At 37.5% G+C, this 17,604-nt stretch overlaps 1 protein-coding gene across 1 annotated transcript in view; it reads left to right on the forward strand.

Moving 5' to 3' along the window:
* LOC150110690 (WD repeat-containing protein 31-like) overlaps nucleotides 1-17,604 on the forward strand; it is a 191,808-nt gene that overhangs the window by 60,215 nt on the left and 113,989 nt on the right. The window contains exon 4 of the mRNA XM_090405079.1: nucleotides 17,272-17,413. Within this exon, the coding sequence (XP_090261205.1) occupies nucleotides 17,272-17,413 (142 nt within the window). The remainder of the gene's footprint in view (nucleotides 1-17,271; nucleotides 17,414-17,604) is intronic.

The raw sequence follows: 17,604 nt of genomic DNA on the forward strand, positions 1-17,604 counted from the left end.
CCGCAATGGCCCAATAAATGCATTTTCATTCTTCTCATGAGATTCTACTGCTACCCAATCAATATTTGGATAATTAAAGTCTCCCATTATGATAACTCTTTTCATGCTCATCTTTTCTATTTGGTGATGCATTTCTTCATCACTAGCAACCAATCCACCAGGTCTGTAACAACACCCCACTATGTAATTAATCTTCTTAGCTACTACCTCACACCAGATGGCTTCAAATTCACTGCCACATGAAATATTGTTAGTAGTATTACTACAATCATAGGTCTCAACTCTAACTAGATTTAAGTCATCTGATATCATTAGCAGCATGCTCCCTCCTCTCCTATCCTCTCTATCCTTCCTAAAAATACTGTACCCATGACACTCGATACCAGTTAGTAGGTGTGATTCTGATAGCCAGTTCTGACTAATACCATACCAATGTATAAAGACAACTTCTGTGGAAGATATTGTGGAGATACTTAATGAGCAGTTCATAAAGGACTTTTGTTCTTCTTGTGAATGTGACATCATTGAGAGATTGAGAGCAGTTGATGATAACTGACTGTAAATGAGCAAGAGGTGTAGGGAATTGAGCAAACTTGATGTTAATAAGGTTGTGGGACTTGATAATATATCACCACGTATTCTGAAGGAATGTGCTAGGGAGTTGACATTTTTTTTAATAGGAGTCTTGCACTGGGTCGAGCTCCAAAGGAGTGGAAGGAGGGCAAAATTGTGCTGCTTCATAAGGTAGGTGATAGAACTCAAGCATCAAATTATCAGCCTATCTGTGTGTCAGGTGTTGCGGTCATGTTGTTGGAGAAGCTGGTGAGAACTAGGATCCAGAAGAATTGGGTTGACAATAATGGTATTATCTTTGATGGACAACATGGATTTGCTAAAGGGAGGTCATGTTTTAGTAATCTACTGACTTATTACAATAAGGTGATGGCTTCCTTGGAGAGAGAGGAGGGATACACAGTAGTATACTTAGATTTTGCAAAGGATTTTGATAGATTACTGCGTGATAAGTTGGTAGTCAAACTAGAGCAGATGGGGTTGGATATTAGATTAGTGTATTGGATTGGAGACTGGCTATCTGATAGGTATCAGCGAGTTGTGTATGGGGGAGCAATATCCAGGAAGACGAAAGTCACTAATGGTGTGCCTCAGGGGTATTTTTTAGGACCATTGCTGTTCAACCTGTATGTTAATGATATTGGTGAAGATTTGAATAGAGATATTCAATTGTTTGCAGATGATGCAAAGTTGGGATGAACTATGAAGAGTAGAGAGGATGTTGTGGCCTTACAAGAAGAATTGAATAAATTGAGTGTATGGGCAGAAATGGGGATGTGAGTTCAATGTAGCAAAATGTAAGGTTTTAAAATTTGGAAAATAAAGATAGGATATAGAATTTATGCTTGTGGGGATATGTTGTGGGAGGCGGAGGAAATAAGAGATCTTGGGGGGTGATAGTGGATGAGTATCTGAAATTTAGGGAACACATTGCTAAAAATGGGGGGGGGACAACACAAAAACTTTTGGGAATGATGTAGAAGACACCAACTTGTAGAAGTAAGGAGATTCTTGTTCCATTGTATAGGACTTTGATTAGGCCACACATGGACTAATTTGGACAGATTTAGTCACCTGGTTTTCAAAAGGACAAAGAGATGTTGGAAAGGGTCCAGAGGAGACTGACTAAGGTAGTTTCTGATCTCTGGAATGTCAAATATGAGGACAGGTTGAGGAGATGCAATTTAAAGAGTCTAGTGCAGTGGTGGTGAAACCTTTTTATGTGCGTATGCCAAAAGTTTACAAATGAAGTTGATGATGTGCCAGGCAGTTTTTAGTAGGGGAAAAATTAATTTATAATACTATATAATATTTCATAAATAATTATTTATAATTTTATAAATAATATTTTATTTTAGGGGTGCTTAAGGGTCAAAGCTGTATAACTGAGAGGAGACCTCCACATAGCCTTTAAAGGAATGCGGAGAGCCGACCAGGGCTTCTGACCTAATGTCCAATCCTCACCTTCTCGTGGTGCACCCTGTTGGGTATCTACTTTGATACTGAACGAACAAGGATGGGCTGGCAATTTGGGATTTAGCTGACCAAATTTATTCTTATTGGTTAAACCAAAATAAAAAATGATGGTACAACATGACAAAATTTCATGCCGGCTGGGGCGTCGCCCGGTTAAACAAGGCCACCGTTGTTTTCGCCAGGTAACCAGGGCGAACAGCGAAAAGTCAGCTACTGGAACAAATCTGAAAACAAACCCCAACTCAACATCACCAGAGTTAAAGATCGGTACTATCAACGTAAGAAGCCTGAATGGCAAAGAAATGGAGCTAGCTGAGGAATTAGATAAGTACCAGATCGACATAATAGGGGTGACTGAAACAAAAAAGACCAAAACTGTTGAGATCTTTCTGAGCAATAAATACAAAATGTTATTCAGGCAATGACAATCAAGGAAAAGAAGTAGTTGCCATAGTATTCAACACAAAATACGAGGCTAATCTTCTTGAATGGCAGTCAGTCTCAAGTAGAGTAATGTGAGCAAATATGAGAATGGGGAACTGGACAATGAGACTTATTTGTGCCTATGGTCCCACAGAAGGTTCTACTAAGGTAGAAGTGGAGGAATTTTTTGATGCTTTAGAAAAAGCAACTGACACAATGAAAAAGGAAAAGTTGGTCCTTGTTGGGGATCTAAATAGCAGAGTAGGAAATGATTGTGAGACATACAAAAATATTTTGGGAAAATTTGGAGAAAAGAGCAAAGCTAATAATACTGGGAAATATCTGTTGGATTTCTGCTCAGGACATGGACTGGTTATTACTAACACCATGTTCCAACATAAAATTGTGCACAAATTCACATGGAGAGAAGAGGCTAGGAATAAGAAAAGTCTCATTGACTATGTTATTGTTGATAGTGATATTTTCTCCATGGTGCAGGACACCAGAGTGTACAGAGGATTTGAAATTTTAAGTGATCACTATTTAGTCTTGAGCAGGATAAAATTGAATTTCATATTGAAAAGAATAACATATAAGAAAGTTTTAAAGCGAATAAAAGTTGAGCAGCTCTCAGATGTGAACTGTAGACTAAAATACAGAAAGATTATTGAAGAGAAAATGAAAGAGTTTGAGAACAGGAATCAAACCTTGGAGATTCAGTGGCAAACTCTGAAGAAAACATTGATTGATTCTGCCAGAGAGGCATGTGGTGAGGTTGTGTGCAAGAATAAAAACATCAGAAGTTAAAGAGGCAGTGAAGGAAAAGAAGAAAGCATTTCAAAAGTTCCTGCCAAATAAGTCAGCTTTTACTTTTACAGAATTATTATTATTATTATTATTATTCAGGCCTCCAAGGAGTCAAAAGATTCATCGAGGGAGGTCCTTCCTAAGACATAAAGTCTGTCAAGACTCACTGAGGGGAGTTCCCCCCCTGAGAAACACAAAGTCTATCATACCACTCTTTAAACTCACTGACCGTTCTCGCTCCCACCACTCCATCAGGCAATGCATTCCACGGCTCAACCACCCTCCACACAAAGAAACCACTCCTTACTCTCTTGCTCACAGTTTCCTTTCGTAACTTCCAGGGATGGCCTCTTGTCATCACTCCTTCCCGCTGATCAACCAAGCGAAAGAACTCCCCAGTGTCAACCCTGTAACCACCTCTCAACAGTTTAAAAGTCTCAATCATATCACCTCTCCTTCTTCTATCCACCAAACTCTGCAGTCCACATTCTCTCAGCCGATCCTCATAACTATCCTTGTACAGTCCTGAAACCATCTTTGTCATCTGTCTTTGTATCCTTTCCACAGTTAATTTATCCCCTTCAAATCCTGGGGACCAAATCTGAGAACAATAGTCCAAGTGTGGTCTGATCAGAGACTTATACAATGGAATGATAACCCTCTTATCTCTGCAGGTCAGTGTCCTTCTCATAATAGCAGCAATCCTCTGTGTTACCTTCACCACCTTTGCAATATGTCCCCTAAACTTCAGGTTTCTATCAATCATCAACCCCAGATTTCTTGTCTCCCCTACTTCCTCCAGTATAACTCCTCCCATAAAGTATACAGTGTCCCATCGATATTTCCCAAACCTCAAGACCTTACATTTTGCTGCATTAAACTGAAACCCCCATTCATTTGCCCATCTATCAAGCTTATTCAAATCCTCTTGCAGGGCTACCACATCTGCACTATTACTAATAACCCTTCCCAGCTTCGCATCATCCGCAAACAATCAAATATCCCCTTGCAATCCACAGACAATGTCATTGATATAAAGGTTAAACAGTATAGGTCCCAGTACTGGAATCCCACTTGTAACCTTCTGCCTCTTCGATATTGTTCCACCATACACAACTCTCTGATACCTATCGGACAGCCAATCCTGAATCCAGTTGACCAATCTGACATCCAGACCCATGTGCTGCGACTTAAATATCAGCTTATCATGTGACACCCTGTCAAATGCCTTTGCTAAGTCTAGGAAAATGGCAGTATATGCCTTTCCCTCATCTAATGCTCTTGTAACTTTATCATAAAAGGCTAGCATATTGCTAAAACAAGAGCGTCCTTTCACAAATCGATGTTGATTCTCACAGATAACATTACCCTCATCTGCCCAATGCTGTACACGGTCCCTCACTACTTTCTCCAAGATCTTAACAACTACTGATGACACACAGACTGGCCTATAATTAGACACTTCCAGTCTGTTACCACCCTTATGCAATGGCACTATCTTACCTTCCTTCCATTCCCTGGGCACCTTTGCCAAAGCCAGACTTTCATTGAAAAGCCACGTTAAAGGTACTGTCAATTCCCTAGCACATTCTCTCAAAACTCGTGGCGAAATACCATCCAGTCCCACAGCTTTCCTGACATCCAGAGTACTCAGTATCTGAAACACACTCTCCTCCTGTACCTCCAGACCTCGTACCAGTCTTATCCCTCTAAGCATTAAAACTGACTCCTCTAGGATGAAATACTCCAATAAAGTGTTCATTGAACAATTCCACTATGTCCTCTGCATCAGTCACTCTATTCCCATTTTTATCCCACAATATCATTCTTCCACAGTCATTTCTCCTCCTACTGGCCACATAGCTAAAAAATTCCCTAGGATTTTCTTTGGATCTTAGGGCCAATATCCTCTCATATTCCAGTTTCGCTTTCCTTACCACACTAGTCACTCTTCTGGCCTGTGTCTTATATTCCTCATGCATCTCTTCATCTATCTCCTTATATCTCTTCCATAGCCTCTTTTTCGCATGCAATTCCTGTTTAATATTGTTTGTCATCCACTTTACTTCAAATTGCGTCCTCTTCTTCACTCGTGGTATACAACTTACCATTGCTGATAACAAATATTCTTTCACAATTTCCCATGCACTGGTGATATCCCGGCCTTCCAATTCCTCCCTCCATGAAACTTCCCGAAGTTGACGTCTAAGACTATTATAATCACCTGCCTTATAATTCCACATAAGTTCCCGTCTCTTTGATACTCCTGCATGTCTATTCATTTTCCAAGTCAACATCATATGGTCACTCTCTCCAACTGGTGGGAGAGACGTCAACTCAGTTATTATCAACTCTTCTGATGCTATAACCAAATCCAAAATTTTTGAACCTCTTGTTCCCTCTGTTACATGTTGCCTAAGACATTTGTCCCTCAAGAATTCTAGAAATTCCATTCCCCTATTGCTACATGCATCTTCCTCTCTCCAATTTATACTACTGAAGTTAAAATCTCCCATAACAATCATTCTTCTTGCACTTGACAAACTTAGCTGTCTAAACATCTCCTGGTCCCCATCCTCTGTGCTCCTGGGTCTGTAGCAACACCCCACTAAATATCCTGTCTTGCCTACCTCTACCTCACACCATACGCTCTCAAAATCATTTGTCTCACTTCCTTCCAAATTCTCCACTCTTAGAGGACATAGGTCATCACTTATCATAAGCAGTACCCCACCACCACGCTTTCCCCTCCTATCCTGACGAAAAATGCTATACCCAGCGACTTCTATTCCTGTTGTTATATCCTCTTCTGTCAACCACGTCTCAGTGATCGCAATAATTTTTGGCCAGGCTGATGCTATCTGTGCCACCAATTCCTCTCCCTTATTCCGGATACTCCTGGCATTAGTATACAGCATATAAATGCCATTGTTTCTATACCCAGCATTATCTCTTCTGGACTCCACTGGGCTCAGTGTTACCTGACATTGTCTCCCTTCTCCCAAGTATCCATTCCCACAAGAGGCCACCCCTGCTATCATCCTCCCTGGGACACACTGACTCATTCAGAACAGCAATCTCTCCAGATGCCTACGTCCTTCCTCATTCAAATGTAAACGGTCTCTCGCATACAACTCCTCTCTTTCCTCAAACACACTCCAGGCATCCACATATACCAGTCCTCTCTTGTCACACATTCTCGCTATTGTGCCATTCAATATCACCGCTCTTCTGCTCAGCTCATCATTATCATACCTAGGCAACACGCACACTATTTTTCCTCTCTCTGTCTTCTTCTGTACAGTCTCAAGCAAAAATCTCATATCTCTCGCTGCCCGACTTACATTACCACTCAAGTCATTCGTTCCTACCATCACAATCATCTCATCCACCCTTTCACCTCTCTTAATTGCCATAGCCACCCTTTCTACTGTTCCTCCTGGCAAACACTCCTCACGCATCCTATCTTGAACACCACGGATCATTGAGTCGCCATACATTATACCTCTTACCATTCCCTCGCTCCTATTGTTTCCATTCTCTCCTCTTCTTTCATTCCCATACCTCTCTCTTCTACTGTTTCCATTCTCTCCTCTTCTAGCACTCCCATACATCTCTCTCATTCCCTCTCTCCTACTGTTTCCATTTTCTCCACTTCTAGCACTTCCATATCCCTCTCTCATTCTGTCTCTCCTACTACTTTTTCCATCCGCTCGTCTTCTAGCATTCCCATACCTCTCTCTCATTCTATCTCTCCTACCGTTTCCATTCTCTCCTCTTCTAGCACTTCCATATCTCTCTCATTCCGTCTCTCCTACTGTTTCCATCCTCTCGTCTGCTAGCATTCCCATACCTCTCTCTCATTCCCTCTCTTCTACTGTTTCCATTCTCTCCTCTTCTAGCACCCCCATACCTCTCACTCATACTCCCTAAATTCTCTCTCTCTCCTACTCTGATTCGCCTTGCATTTATCTCTTCCATTCTCCTAATCTTATCTTTCATACTTCTGCTCTCATTCACAAGACATTCCACTTCCTCTTTCAACTCATCTATCTCCCTCTGCAGGTCAGTCACTCTTAATCTAAATTCACTCTCCCAAACAAAACCATCTCCTAAACTTCCACAGTCACTCACTCCTTCCACACTATCAACTATTTTTTTCTCATTCTCTGCTATCATACTACTTGTCTTCCTACATTCATTCCCCGTTCCTGGAGCAACAAAGTCGGATATCGATATATCTAATGTACTTATTTCCTCCAACTGCCTGCATTTTGCGCACATACACTCTCCACTCTCTTTAACAAGCCACATATGTAATTCACGAGACGCATACATGCCGCAAGTACTGCATGCCACAAAGTCCCTTATGATATTGCTAATAATTGAGTTCTTAAATGGCGGAGGACTTGGCGTTACGCCACTTGCGACTGCTGCTGAATCCACCATCATTCCTTACTGCCGAGTAGCGTAATCTTTAATAATTATTCAATTAATAAATAAGAGGAAAAAAAGTACAAACATCAGAACATTTAAGTACTAAATATAATTAAATAAAATGAAATATAAAGACTATTATAATCACCTGCCTTATAATTCCACATAAGTTCCTGTCTCTTTGATACTCCTGCATGTCTATTCATTTTCCAGAATACAGAGACAAATGTAAGAAAGCTAAACAGTGTGTAAAACTAGCTAAACAAAAGTCATGGGAGGACTTTGGCAAGAATATAGAAAATAAATATCAAGAAGGTGGCAAAATATTCTGGAGGTTGTTGAAGAAGCTTAGGAATGGAGGAAAGAGTGCTGTAAAAGGAATTAGAGATGATAAAGGTGACATGAAAACAAGAGAAAAAGATATCCTTGAAGTATGGAGTAATTACTTTGAAAAACGGCTAAATGAAACAAGCAGTGATGACAGCACAGTGGTAAAAAACACTGACAAGGCATGCAGTCAGGAATACATATCCATACTTGAAGTAGAAAAAGCCATCAAAGGCTTGAAATGTGGAAAGGCAGCAGGAGTAGATGATATTCGACCAGAAATGCTGAAGTATGGTGGTATAAGAGTCTTACAGTGGCTGCACTGCATAGTTCAGAAAGCCTGGACAGAGGGACGAATTCCCGATGATTGGAGTAGAGCTCTCATAGTACCCATATATAAAAAGGGAAATAAAACTGAATGTGAGAATTACAGAGGTATTTCCCTACTGAGTGTTCCTGGCAAGATCTATGCAAGTATACTTGAGAAACGGTTGAGAAGAATTGTGGAAGAAAAGCTTCGTGAAGAACAAGCTGGATTCAGGCCAAATAGAGGCTGTCAGGATCAGATCTTCACTTTACGACAAATAGTCGAGAAAGCATGGGAATATAACAAAGATCTGTATTTAAGTTTTGTCGATTTGGAAAAGGCATATGACAAGGTGCCAAGAGAGAAGCTATTCAATACGCTGCAGTTATATGGTGTCAAAGGGGCATTATATCAAGCAATACTTAGTCTTTATTTGAGTTGTGAGTCAGCAGTTAGAATTGAAGGAAGTACAGGAAGATGGTTTAATGTTAAATCTGGTGTGAGACAAGGATGTACATTATCCCCTCTGTTATTCATTATCTATATGGATCACATTATGAAGGAATGTGGTATTAAACCTGATATCAAAATTGGAGATGTTAATGTCAGCTCTTTGCTTTATGCGGATGAAGTTATACTTCTAAATAAATCCACTACAAGTCTGCAAGATTCTCTGACTAAATTGAATAGCTGTTGTAATAGATATGGTATGAAGGTGAGCAATAAAAAGACAAAGACAATGAAAATAGGCAGAATCATTGAAAATGTTAACTGTGTGAATGGAGAACCTGTGGAACAAGTAAAACATTTCAGCTATTTAGGCACGATTTTTACTGAAGATGGTAAATTAAATATAGAAATAGACAACAGAATCAGCAAAGCTGGTATGGTGGGAAGTCAATTGAATAAATTCATATGGAATAAGAGAGAAATTAGTCGGAACACTAAATTAGCTGTACAAGACAGTGTTCAAACCAGTTTTAACTTATGGATCTGTGAGGTGGGTCAGAAGTAAAACACTTGACCAAAGACTAGAGACCGCAGATATGAGAGTCCTGAGAAAGATTAGAGGCGTGAACAGATGGCATTAATGGCAATATCATATTAAAAATGAGGATATTAGGAAAGAACTTGACATTGTCAGCATCCAGGAATGCGTTAGCAGAGCTAATCTCAGGTGGTATGGTCACTTAAATAGAATGGGAGAGGAAAGATTAGCAAAACAAGTGTTCTCTGCCAGGTTGGCAGGAAAACGACCCAGAGGAAGACCAAGATATAGGTGGATTGATACGGTACAAAGTGCCTTAGACGATAGAAATATAAGAGCTGATAATGTTGGAGTCTTGACAGGTAACAGACTGATTTGGAGGAAAATTGTAGATAGGAAGTTAGTAATGATGTAATTTTTTCATGTAGTGCTGTCATATCCTGTACACCCCTTGAGGGTACATGGCAGGAATTTGATGATGATGATATTTTATTTTATTTATAATATTTATTTATATATAAATTTGTAATATTATTCAGTGTAAAATTGATCATTGTATTATTAAATTTATTTTAATGTTGGTTTAAAAAAAACGTTAGTGAGAAAAATATTTATGCATTGTAACTCACCATAGAAGTCAGCTGAGCACGGGAAGCTCAACTTGTGAGCGAAATGTTTCCCATATTTACTCGAATATAACTTGCCCTCATGTATAACTCGCACCCCTGATTTTACTTTATGAAAAAAGAAGACATCAAAAAGTTTTGCATATTACCACACATATTTCACACACGAAAAATGTAACAAGTTCAAGTCGAGGCGATAGTAACTCCCCCCCCCCCACCCCAGGTTAAAAACATGCCCTCCCCAATGCCATTATATTGCAGATTCAAGAAAAACAAGTGTAGTTTTATTGAATCCTGAATAGGGTACAGAGGCTTTTGCAGTCTGTGTAATATATTTCTCAACAAATATTGTGATTCATTAGTTAGCGCTGTTTTTATTCCAGCTGTCTCTGATTGCACTATTATTGTCCTCTCCCACAGAAACTATGCTGTACAGACTCAAGTCAACAACTGTGTTTCAGTGCAACCATATGGTTGCACTGAAATACAGTATCTAACTAAAAACTATTGTCCAATTTTTCAGTTACATGAAATAAGTGTTTGTTTTATTGCATTTGAAATTCTTGATGTCATTATGACAAATCATAAAGACTAACTTTAAATAAAATTCTACCATGAATTGAAACATGCCATATAATTACAGTGACTATATGTACTTTATTTAAGAGGACAGTCCTTTATTTCGCTGGTCTCTCCTTTAGAGGACAGAACAGCGAAATTATTATTTATTTCTAAAATGGCCATTTTGTTTTTTATTTTGTGAATTGAAATAGTAAATTGAATATTAATGCCAACATATTTAAAGATGCAATTCATAAATTGTACCAAACCTGCATTGATTATTTAAATAACTGGGATAACTGTTTCATGGAAATGGAAGTATTTGAATGGGTCCTACTACGAGAAATCCCTCTGCGGGTGAGGATCGAGGAAAGTGTTTTGTTCATTTCCATTCACTGGAACTTAAATATAAATGATGGTGAACTATTTGATGAAGTTTCGTGTATTAAAAGTTATGTCACCAGTGAAAAGATAGAAGAATGTTAACAAAATAACGTAGTAGGGTTGAATATTTTAAATATTTCGCAGATAAATATGTATCTTTTAAAAACATTTTAAAAATCGTTGAATTTTGCTTATGTCTCCCTGGATCTAATTCCCCCACTGAACAAGTATTTTCATTAATGAAAATATGTGGACCAGTGGAAAAAACCAATTAAAAATCGAAACATTGAAAGCATGCATTTATATCAAATGGAACTTTGATATGAAGTGAATACAGTTTTATGAATTTTTAAAACACAAACCTGATTTATTAAAAAAAAGTTTATTCTTGTGTAAAGTATCAAAATTAAATTTTTTTAAGGTAATGATATGATTGTTTAAAATGCTATGTATATGCTTATATTTTACAATAAACGTTATAAAGCTTTTTAGTTTTAGTGAAACAAATAAACGCAACCTGTTTTTTTTTTTTTTTAATTTATTATGAAACAATTTCTGATTTGTCCTTTATTTTCTCCAAAAAAATATGGTCACTTTATACATATAATGCGTGTGTGAGTTCGCCTGCCAGCTCAACCCAAACAAGCAGCAATAAAATTCAACCAAGGGTTGAAACTTTGTGTGAGTTGAGCCCATCGGTAATGAGAAGTTCCGTTGGAACGATAAACAACACTCCGTCATGAATGTGTTAAAACAGGAAATATATAGTGAATGTTATGACAGTTTCAGATGTTATGGAATTCGGTTGAAAAGAATTAGCATTTAAACTCAACACTTGTCGGTTGCCTATGTCTTTGGGTTGCGTGATCTTTTGTTAATACCGCACCAATCATATGCACATCTTCATAGCTGCTCTCTCGTGTAAAACAAAATTTAACTTGTACGTATTGTAATAATTAAAAAAAAGTTCAATAATTTATAAGCGTATAAAAGGATATCACCTGTAAATCATTGACGTACCAGCAAAATTCTCGGATGTGCCACCTCTGGTCTAGTGGATAGGAGTAAGAGAGGTAATATGACAGAGACCTACAAGTTAGTAAGGGGTTGTCATAGGATCAGTGTTGGAGAGATTTCACAGAAAACAGTAGGAGATCAGGGGAGAACCAGAAGTCATCCCTAGAAGCTGTATACAGAGGGTGTGAGCAATAGAGTGAGGAGAAGGTTTTATTGCATGTAGAGTTGTGAATGATTGGAATGCCTTTCCTGAGAGTGTGATGTCTGCAGAGAATTTGAGTGTATTTAAAGGCATGGTACAATGAGCTCTGTGTATGACAAAAGGACCTCCTAGATGAGTTTTTGACTCCATGGTGTCTTGAGATAATAATAATAATAAGCTTTCTCTTTGGTATCTTGTTGTATAATTTTTCCAGATCTACAAAACTTAAGTACAGATCCTTGTTATATTCCATTGATTTTTCAACTGTTTGTCTTAAATTGACAAATTCTATTTGGCTTGAACCTATCTTGTTTTTTTCCAAGTTTTCCTTCTGCAAATTGCCTTTTCTTAAGCATGTTTGCATAAATCTTACCAGTAACACACGGTAGAGAAAGTCTTCTCTAATTATTGCATCCAGCTTTATTTCCCTTTTTATAGATGGATACTACTGTACTCCACTCATCTTGAATATGAGATCTGACCAGCCCTTCTAATTTATACAGTGTTGCCATTGTAAACTTTTGTATGTCTATATTTAAGCATTTTTGGACAAATCATCTACTCCAGTTGCTTTTAAACATTTTTTGATGGCTTTCTCCTGATTGCATTCCTCTTGAATCTTTTCTTCCATTTCTGTGTCATTTAACAATCTTTCAAAGTAATTACTTCACACATCTCGAGTATCTTTATCAGTTTTTAGGTCACCTTTATCATCTCTGATTCCTTTTACAGTACTCTTCTCCATTTCCAAACTTTTTCAATAGCCTCCAGGATATTTTGCCACTTTCCCGATATTTATCTTCTATCTTCTTCCCAAAGTCTTTCCATGATTTTTATTTAACTAATTTTACACAGTGCTTTCTTATATTTTTCTCTGTATTCACCCAGCGTGCAAGATGACTTACTTGTCATAAACTTTTGAAATGCTTTCTTCTTTTCCTTGAGTGCCTCTTTAACTTCCTGAGTTCACTATATGCTTATGGCTGAATAAGTCAAGATTTTCTTCATAGTATGCCACTGAATCTCCAATGTTTGTTTTTGTTTTTATTTTGTTTTTGCTTGTCAGTGTTATGTTTTGAAGAGAATGAGATTCTCACTTCAATTTTGCTAAGTGTAAAGTTGTACTTTGACCGGAGAAAATGAAATGAGGTTTATCATACTGGAGGAACTTTTATTCAGGAGGTGAGGGATCTGGGAAAATTGTGGTGGATAGGAAACATTAGTTCAGGGAACATACATTGCAAAACTTGTAAAGGCTACCTAGAAATTTGCTGCCATAATCTGAAGAACCTTGACAAGTACCAATGTAGAGGTGATAGTTCTGTATAAAGCAATAATCAGAGCACATCTGGATTTCTGTGCACAGATTTGTTTACCTGGTTATATGGGAAATAAGGAAAAATGAGAGAGAGAGAGTGTGTGTGTGTGTGTGTGTGTGTGTGGAGATGAATAATTAAGACTGTCTCAGGAGCTAGAATGTTGAGTGTGAATACAGATTAAGGGAGTGTGAATTGCAGAGTTTGGTAAATAGGAGGAGGAAAGATAATACGATTAAGACATATAAGTTGGTGAGAGGAGAATATCAGACAGATATAGGAGAATTATTGGCACGGGATTATATGTCATGCAAAAATAAGAGGTCATCCCTGGAAATTTGAAAGGTCATGTGAGTAAGGAAGTGAAAAGGATAATTTTGCATGGCAAATGGTGAATGAGCAAAAAATGGGTGGTGAATGTTCCACTACCAAATGTCTTCAAGGCAAGATATAATAGTTATTGTGGTTTGGGAATAAGACATACTTTCACATCTGGCCTATCCGGGCACAAACATTTCATATCCATAGCATCTTCAGCTGCCAAATAGCTTGGTATTCTTTTTTAGTTCTAAACTTTACCTCTGTTCTGATCAACTGCTAACACTTTATAAATTCCAATTCTGCCTTTTTCTCACACTTGACATGGCATACCAAAAGCCTCCCTTAGAATGTATGATATTCCAAAGAGCTATTTGCTTAATACCTTTTTCTCATTGACTCTCTTCAGTCAGTTTTCCATGGATGCTGTTTCTGCATTATCTTTTCTATAATGGGTACTACTTCACCAAACTGGCCACCAGCATTCCTCTGCTTTACTCTATGTATGAACATGGGCAGCTCCTGGTCAATCCATACACAGTTTGGCTCCAAACTTATTGAAAGACTTTTCATTCTCTTCTTTTGCTCTTTGGAGCAGTCCTTCCCATGCTGTTTTTTCCAATGAACACGATTCCCAGCTCTTCAAGAAACACATTGATTCCTTCTTTTCCTCTCTCTAACCACATGACACTCATTTTATAGGTCTTATGATCTCTTGTGTATAGGGCTGAGATTGAAAAAAAAAAAAAGCTTTAAGAGAAACCTGTGTTGCCTGACTTAAATGAATTCCTAACCAACAGTAACTTGAAACAATCTAATTCAATTGCTTCAAGTTTTTTCTTAAGACAAGCCTCAAACTCCAAGAACTATACAAGCTCATCCAGAGCAGGCGTTTACAAACATCTGTGCCTAATGTGAGATTTGAACCTGTAGTCTTTACAATAAACAATCAGTGATTTTTATCAACTGAACTCTCAAAGCAGTCAGATTACACCAATATTTCACTGTTGTATCCAATTCTTCTTTAAGAGTGACTGCTAGATTTTTAAAAACAAAAGGAGAGAAATTAAAATTAATTTGTTACTTGGCTAATTGTTAATTTTTTTATGACTCCCATCTGTGAAAAGATGTAAACCCATACATGGAACTTTTCAAGCCACTTCAGTGCTACAGCAAGTAGGACACACCATCCAGTGAAAGTTCTTAAGATAGCACTGTGTACAAAGTGTGGGAACTATTAGGGAAGCAGGTAAAAATGAGAAAGGAATGAATGAGGTGGCACATACACACACAAAAATAAACAGAGAAAAATAAATGTTAAAGATGCCAAGCTATTTTAAACCTGGTTTTACTCCATTTCCCAAGTAAGCAAACAGACAAATAAGTCAAGTTTGCACCTGCATGTATTGCAAGTCTAGTTGACCCACAAAGTAGTGCAAGTCAAGGCAATTCATGGTAAAGGTAGAATAAGCTCTTATCACTATTCTTAATATTTACCTTTAATGCAAAGCCCATCTCCTTGAGGAGATGTATGATGCTATGTATTAAAGGCAAGGGGCCACTACCCAGTCTGGTTTCGACCATTAGGGTAAATATTAAGAATAGTGATCAGAGCTTATTCTACCTTTACCACAAGTTGCCTTGACTTGCACTACTTTGTGGGTCAGCTAGACTTGCAATACGTGCAGGCACAAACTTGACTTATTTGTCTGTTTGCTTACTTGGGAAATGGAGTAAAACCAGGTTTAAAATAGCTTGGCATCTAAATTAAGGGGATAAAAATCCCTTATAATAAGGGATTTTTATCCCCTTAATTTAATTAACTTTGCCAGAAAATATAGCCGTTTGGCTTTTCATCTTAATAGCTTGGCATCTTTAACATATATTATACCCAAGGTAAAAAACTTTCTACATATATCTCTCATCCTGAGATTTTTATTTAATAAGGTCAAAGCACCTTATGGTAACTTGTTTTGGTAAAATGCTTATAAGCTCTGTATTACTTAAATCTTGGTATTCCTAAGCCTGGCTCCCACTGATGAGACCTCAATAAAGGTCGAAACCGGTCTGGGTAGTGGCCCCTTGGCTTTAATACATAACATCATACATCTACTCAAAGAGATGGGCTTTGCATTAAGGGTAAATATTAAGAATAGTGATCAGAGCTTATTCTACCTTTACCACGAGTTGCCTTGACTTGCACTACTTTGTGGGTCAATTAGACTTGCAATACGTGCAGGCGCAAACTTGACTTATTTGTCTGTTTGCTTACTTGGGAAATGGAGTAAAACCAGGTTTAAAATAGCTTGGCATCTTTAACATATATTATACCCAAGGTAAAAAACTTTCTAGAGAAAAATAAATTCCAAATGGCTGTTAATTAGCGATTTCCCTCCTCTCCTCCCATATACAGGAGGAGTTAAGCATTTAAACTGGCATGAATGATGTAATATGAGCAGCAGAAATGATGGATGTATTCAAAAGAAGCAAAGGATGAGAAAATGACTATGGAAGAGCAAGGCTCAGAGTTCCAAAGATAGGGACTGTAATAATTAGAAGTCACAAGGAAACATAAAATGTAAGGGACGGCATTGTATAAAACAAATAAGGAAATGATCATAGTCAATCATGAAATGGTGTTTTTTATAGAGTGCAGTTATTCCTTATCATGGTGAAACCTCTAGCTGGTTTTTTTGCATATGTGCTGTAAACAGTTTCGTAGACATATTTGAATTACTCACATCATAGGGTAAAACAAAAATTTTCAGTTTGTTGCTCACTGTAACCAAAGCAACTTTCTATTACTCTCACCATTCTTCACCTCTTTCACTCCAATTAATAGCATCTTTAGCATAAGCATTCAATTAGATTGTAACATTGCTGTCACCATATTGCTTCTTTTTGCTAGTCTTTCCTAATGAATTCTAATCACATGATGTTGATGACAAGTGATATTCTTCAGAAAATATCAGTAACCTTCGACGTACTATGACTTCAACCAGTCAAGCAGTACTAAGAATAATGGTTTAGTTGATTGGGAAAACAACTTAAAATAATTTAAACTTTTTTTTTTTTTTTGAAAAATCCAGACTTTTGTTTTTGTTTTTTTCCCTAAAGTACTAGTCACAAGCTGTTTACATAAGCATAAGCTTGAGATAAGATTATGGTTCACATGAGTTTCCTAGTGTGTTATCTTTATTGGAGATCTTGTTTATTGGATCTTTATTGGAGATCTTGTTTATTGGATCTTTATTGGAGAGTCTTATTTATTGTATCTTTATTGGAGAGTCATATTTATTATAGCAGAGGAAGAAGACAGCCAAATGAATTCATGTTCTCCTCACCATCTCCTACCAAGAAAGTGATGATTATGATGCTTATGTGTAGCTGCTTTGATGCCCAGTATCAAGGGCAGGATAGTACATTCCTGGATGGAATGTCATACTATATGTGTATAATGTTAGATTACTGTATGCGTTTATTGTTTTTAAAATGTTGTTTTCGTTTAGGTAGTCTATGGAAATAACATAAAAGCATCATTCAGTGGTTCAAGAGACAAGAAAATAATGATGTGGAAAGAAGGTGATTCTAGGCCTCGCTTTGTTCTGCATGGTCATCAATTGGTTATAACTGGATTAACCATCAATACAGGTAATTTTCCAGCTTAGTGGTGTTGGTATTGATCTTGTGGTTACATTAACCAAATGTAAACTTAAAAATATAAAGAATAAAATACTCATACTTTTTTAAATTTTAAACAGTTGATATCAAATTTATCATAAATTGACTTGGCCACAGAGATTAGACTTTTGTTATATTAAACATTCTTTGAATACACACAT

Source organism: Typopeltis vanoorti, chromosome 1 (genome assembly GCF_054136105.1).
Source record: "Typopeltis vanoorti isolate ZY-2024b chromosome 1, IOZ_Tvanoo_1.0, whole genome shotgun sequence".
Classification (NCBI taxonomy): domain Eukaryota; kingdom Metazoa; phylum Arthropoda; class Arachnida; order Uropygi; family Thelyphonidae; genus Typopeltis; species Typopeltis vanoorti.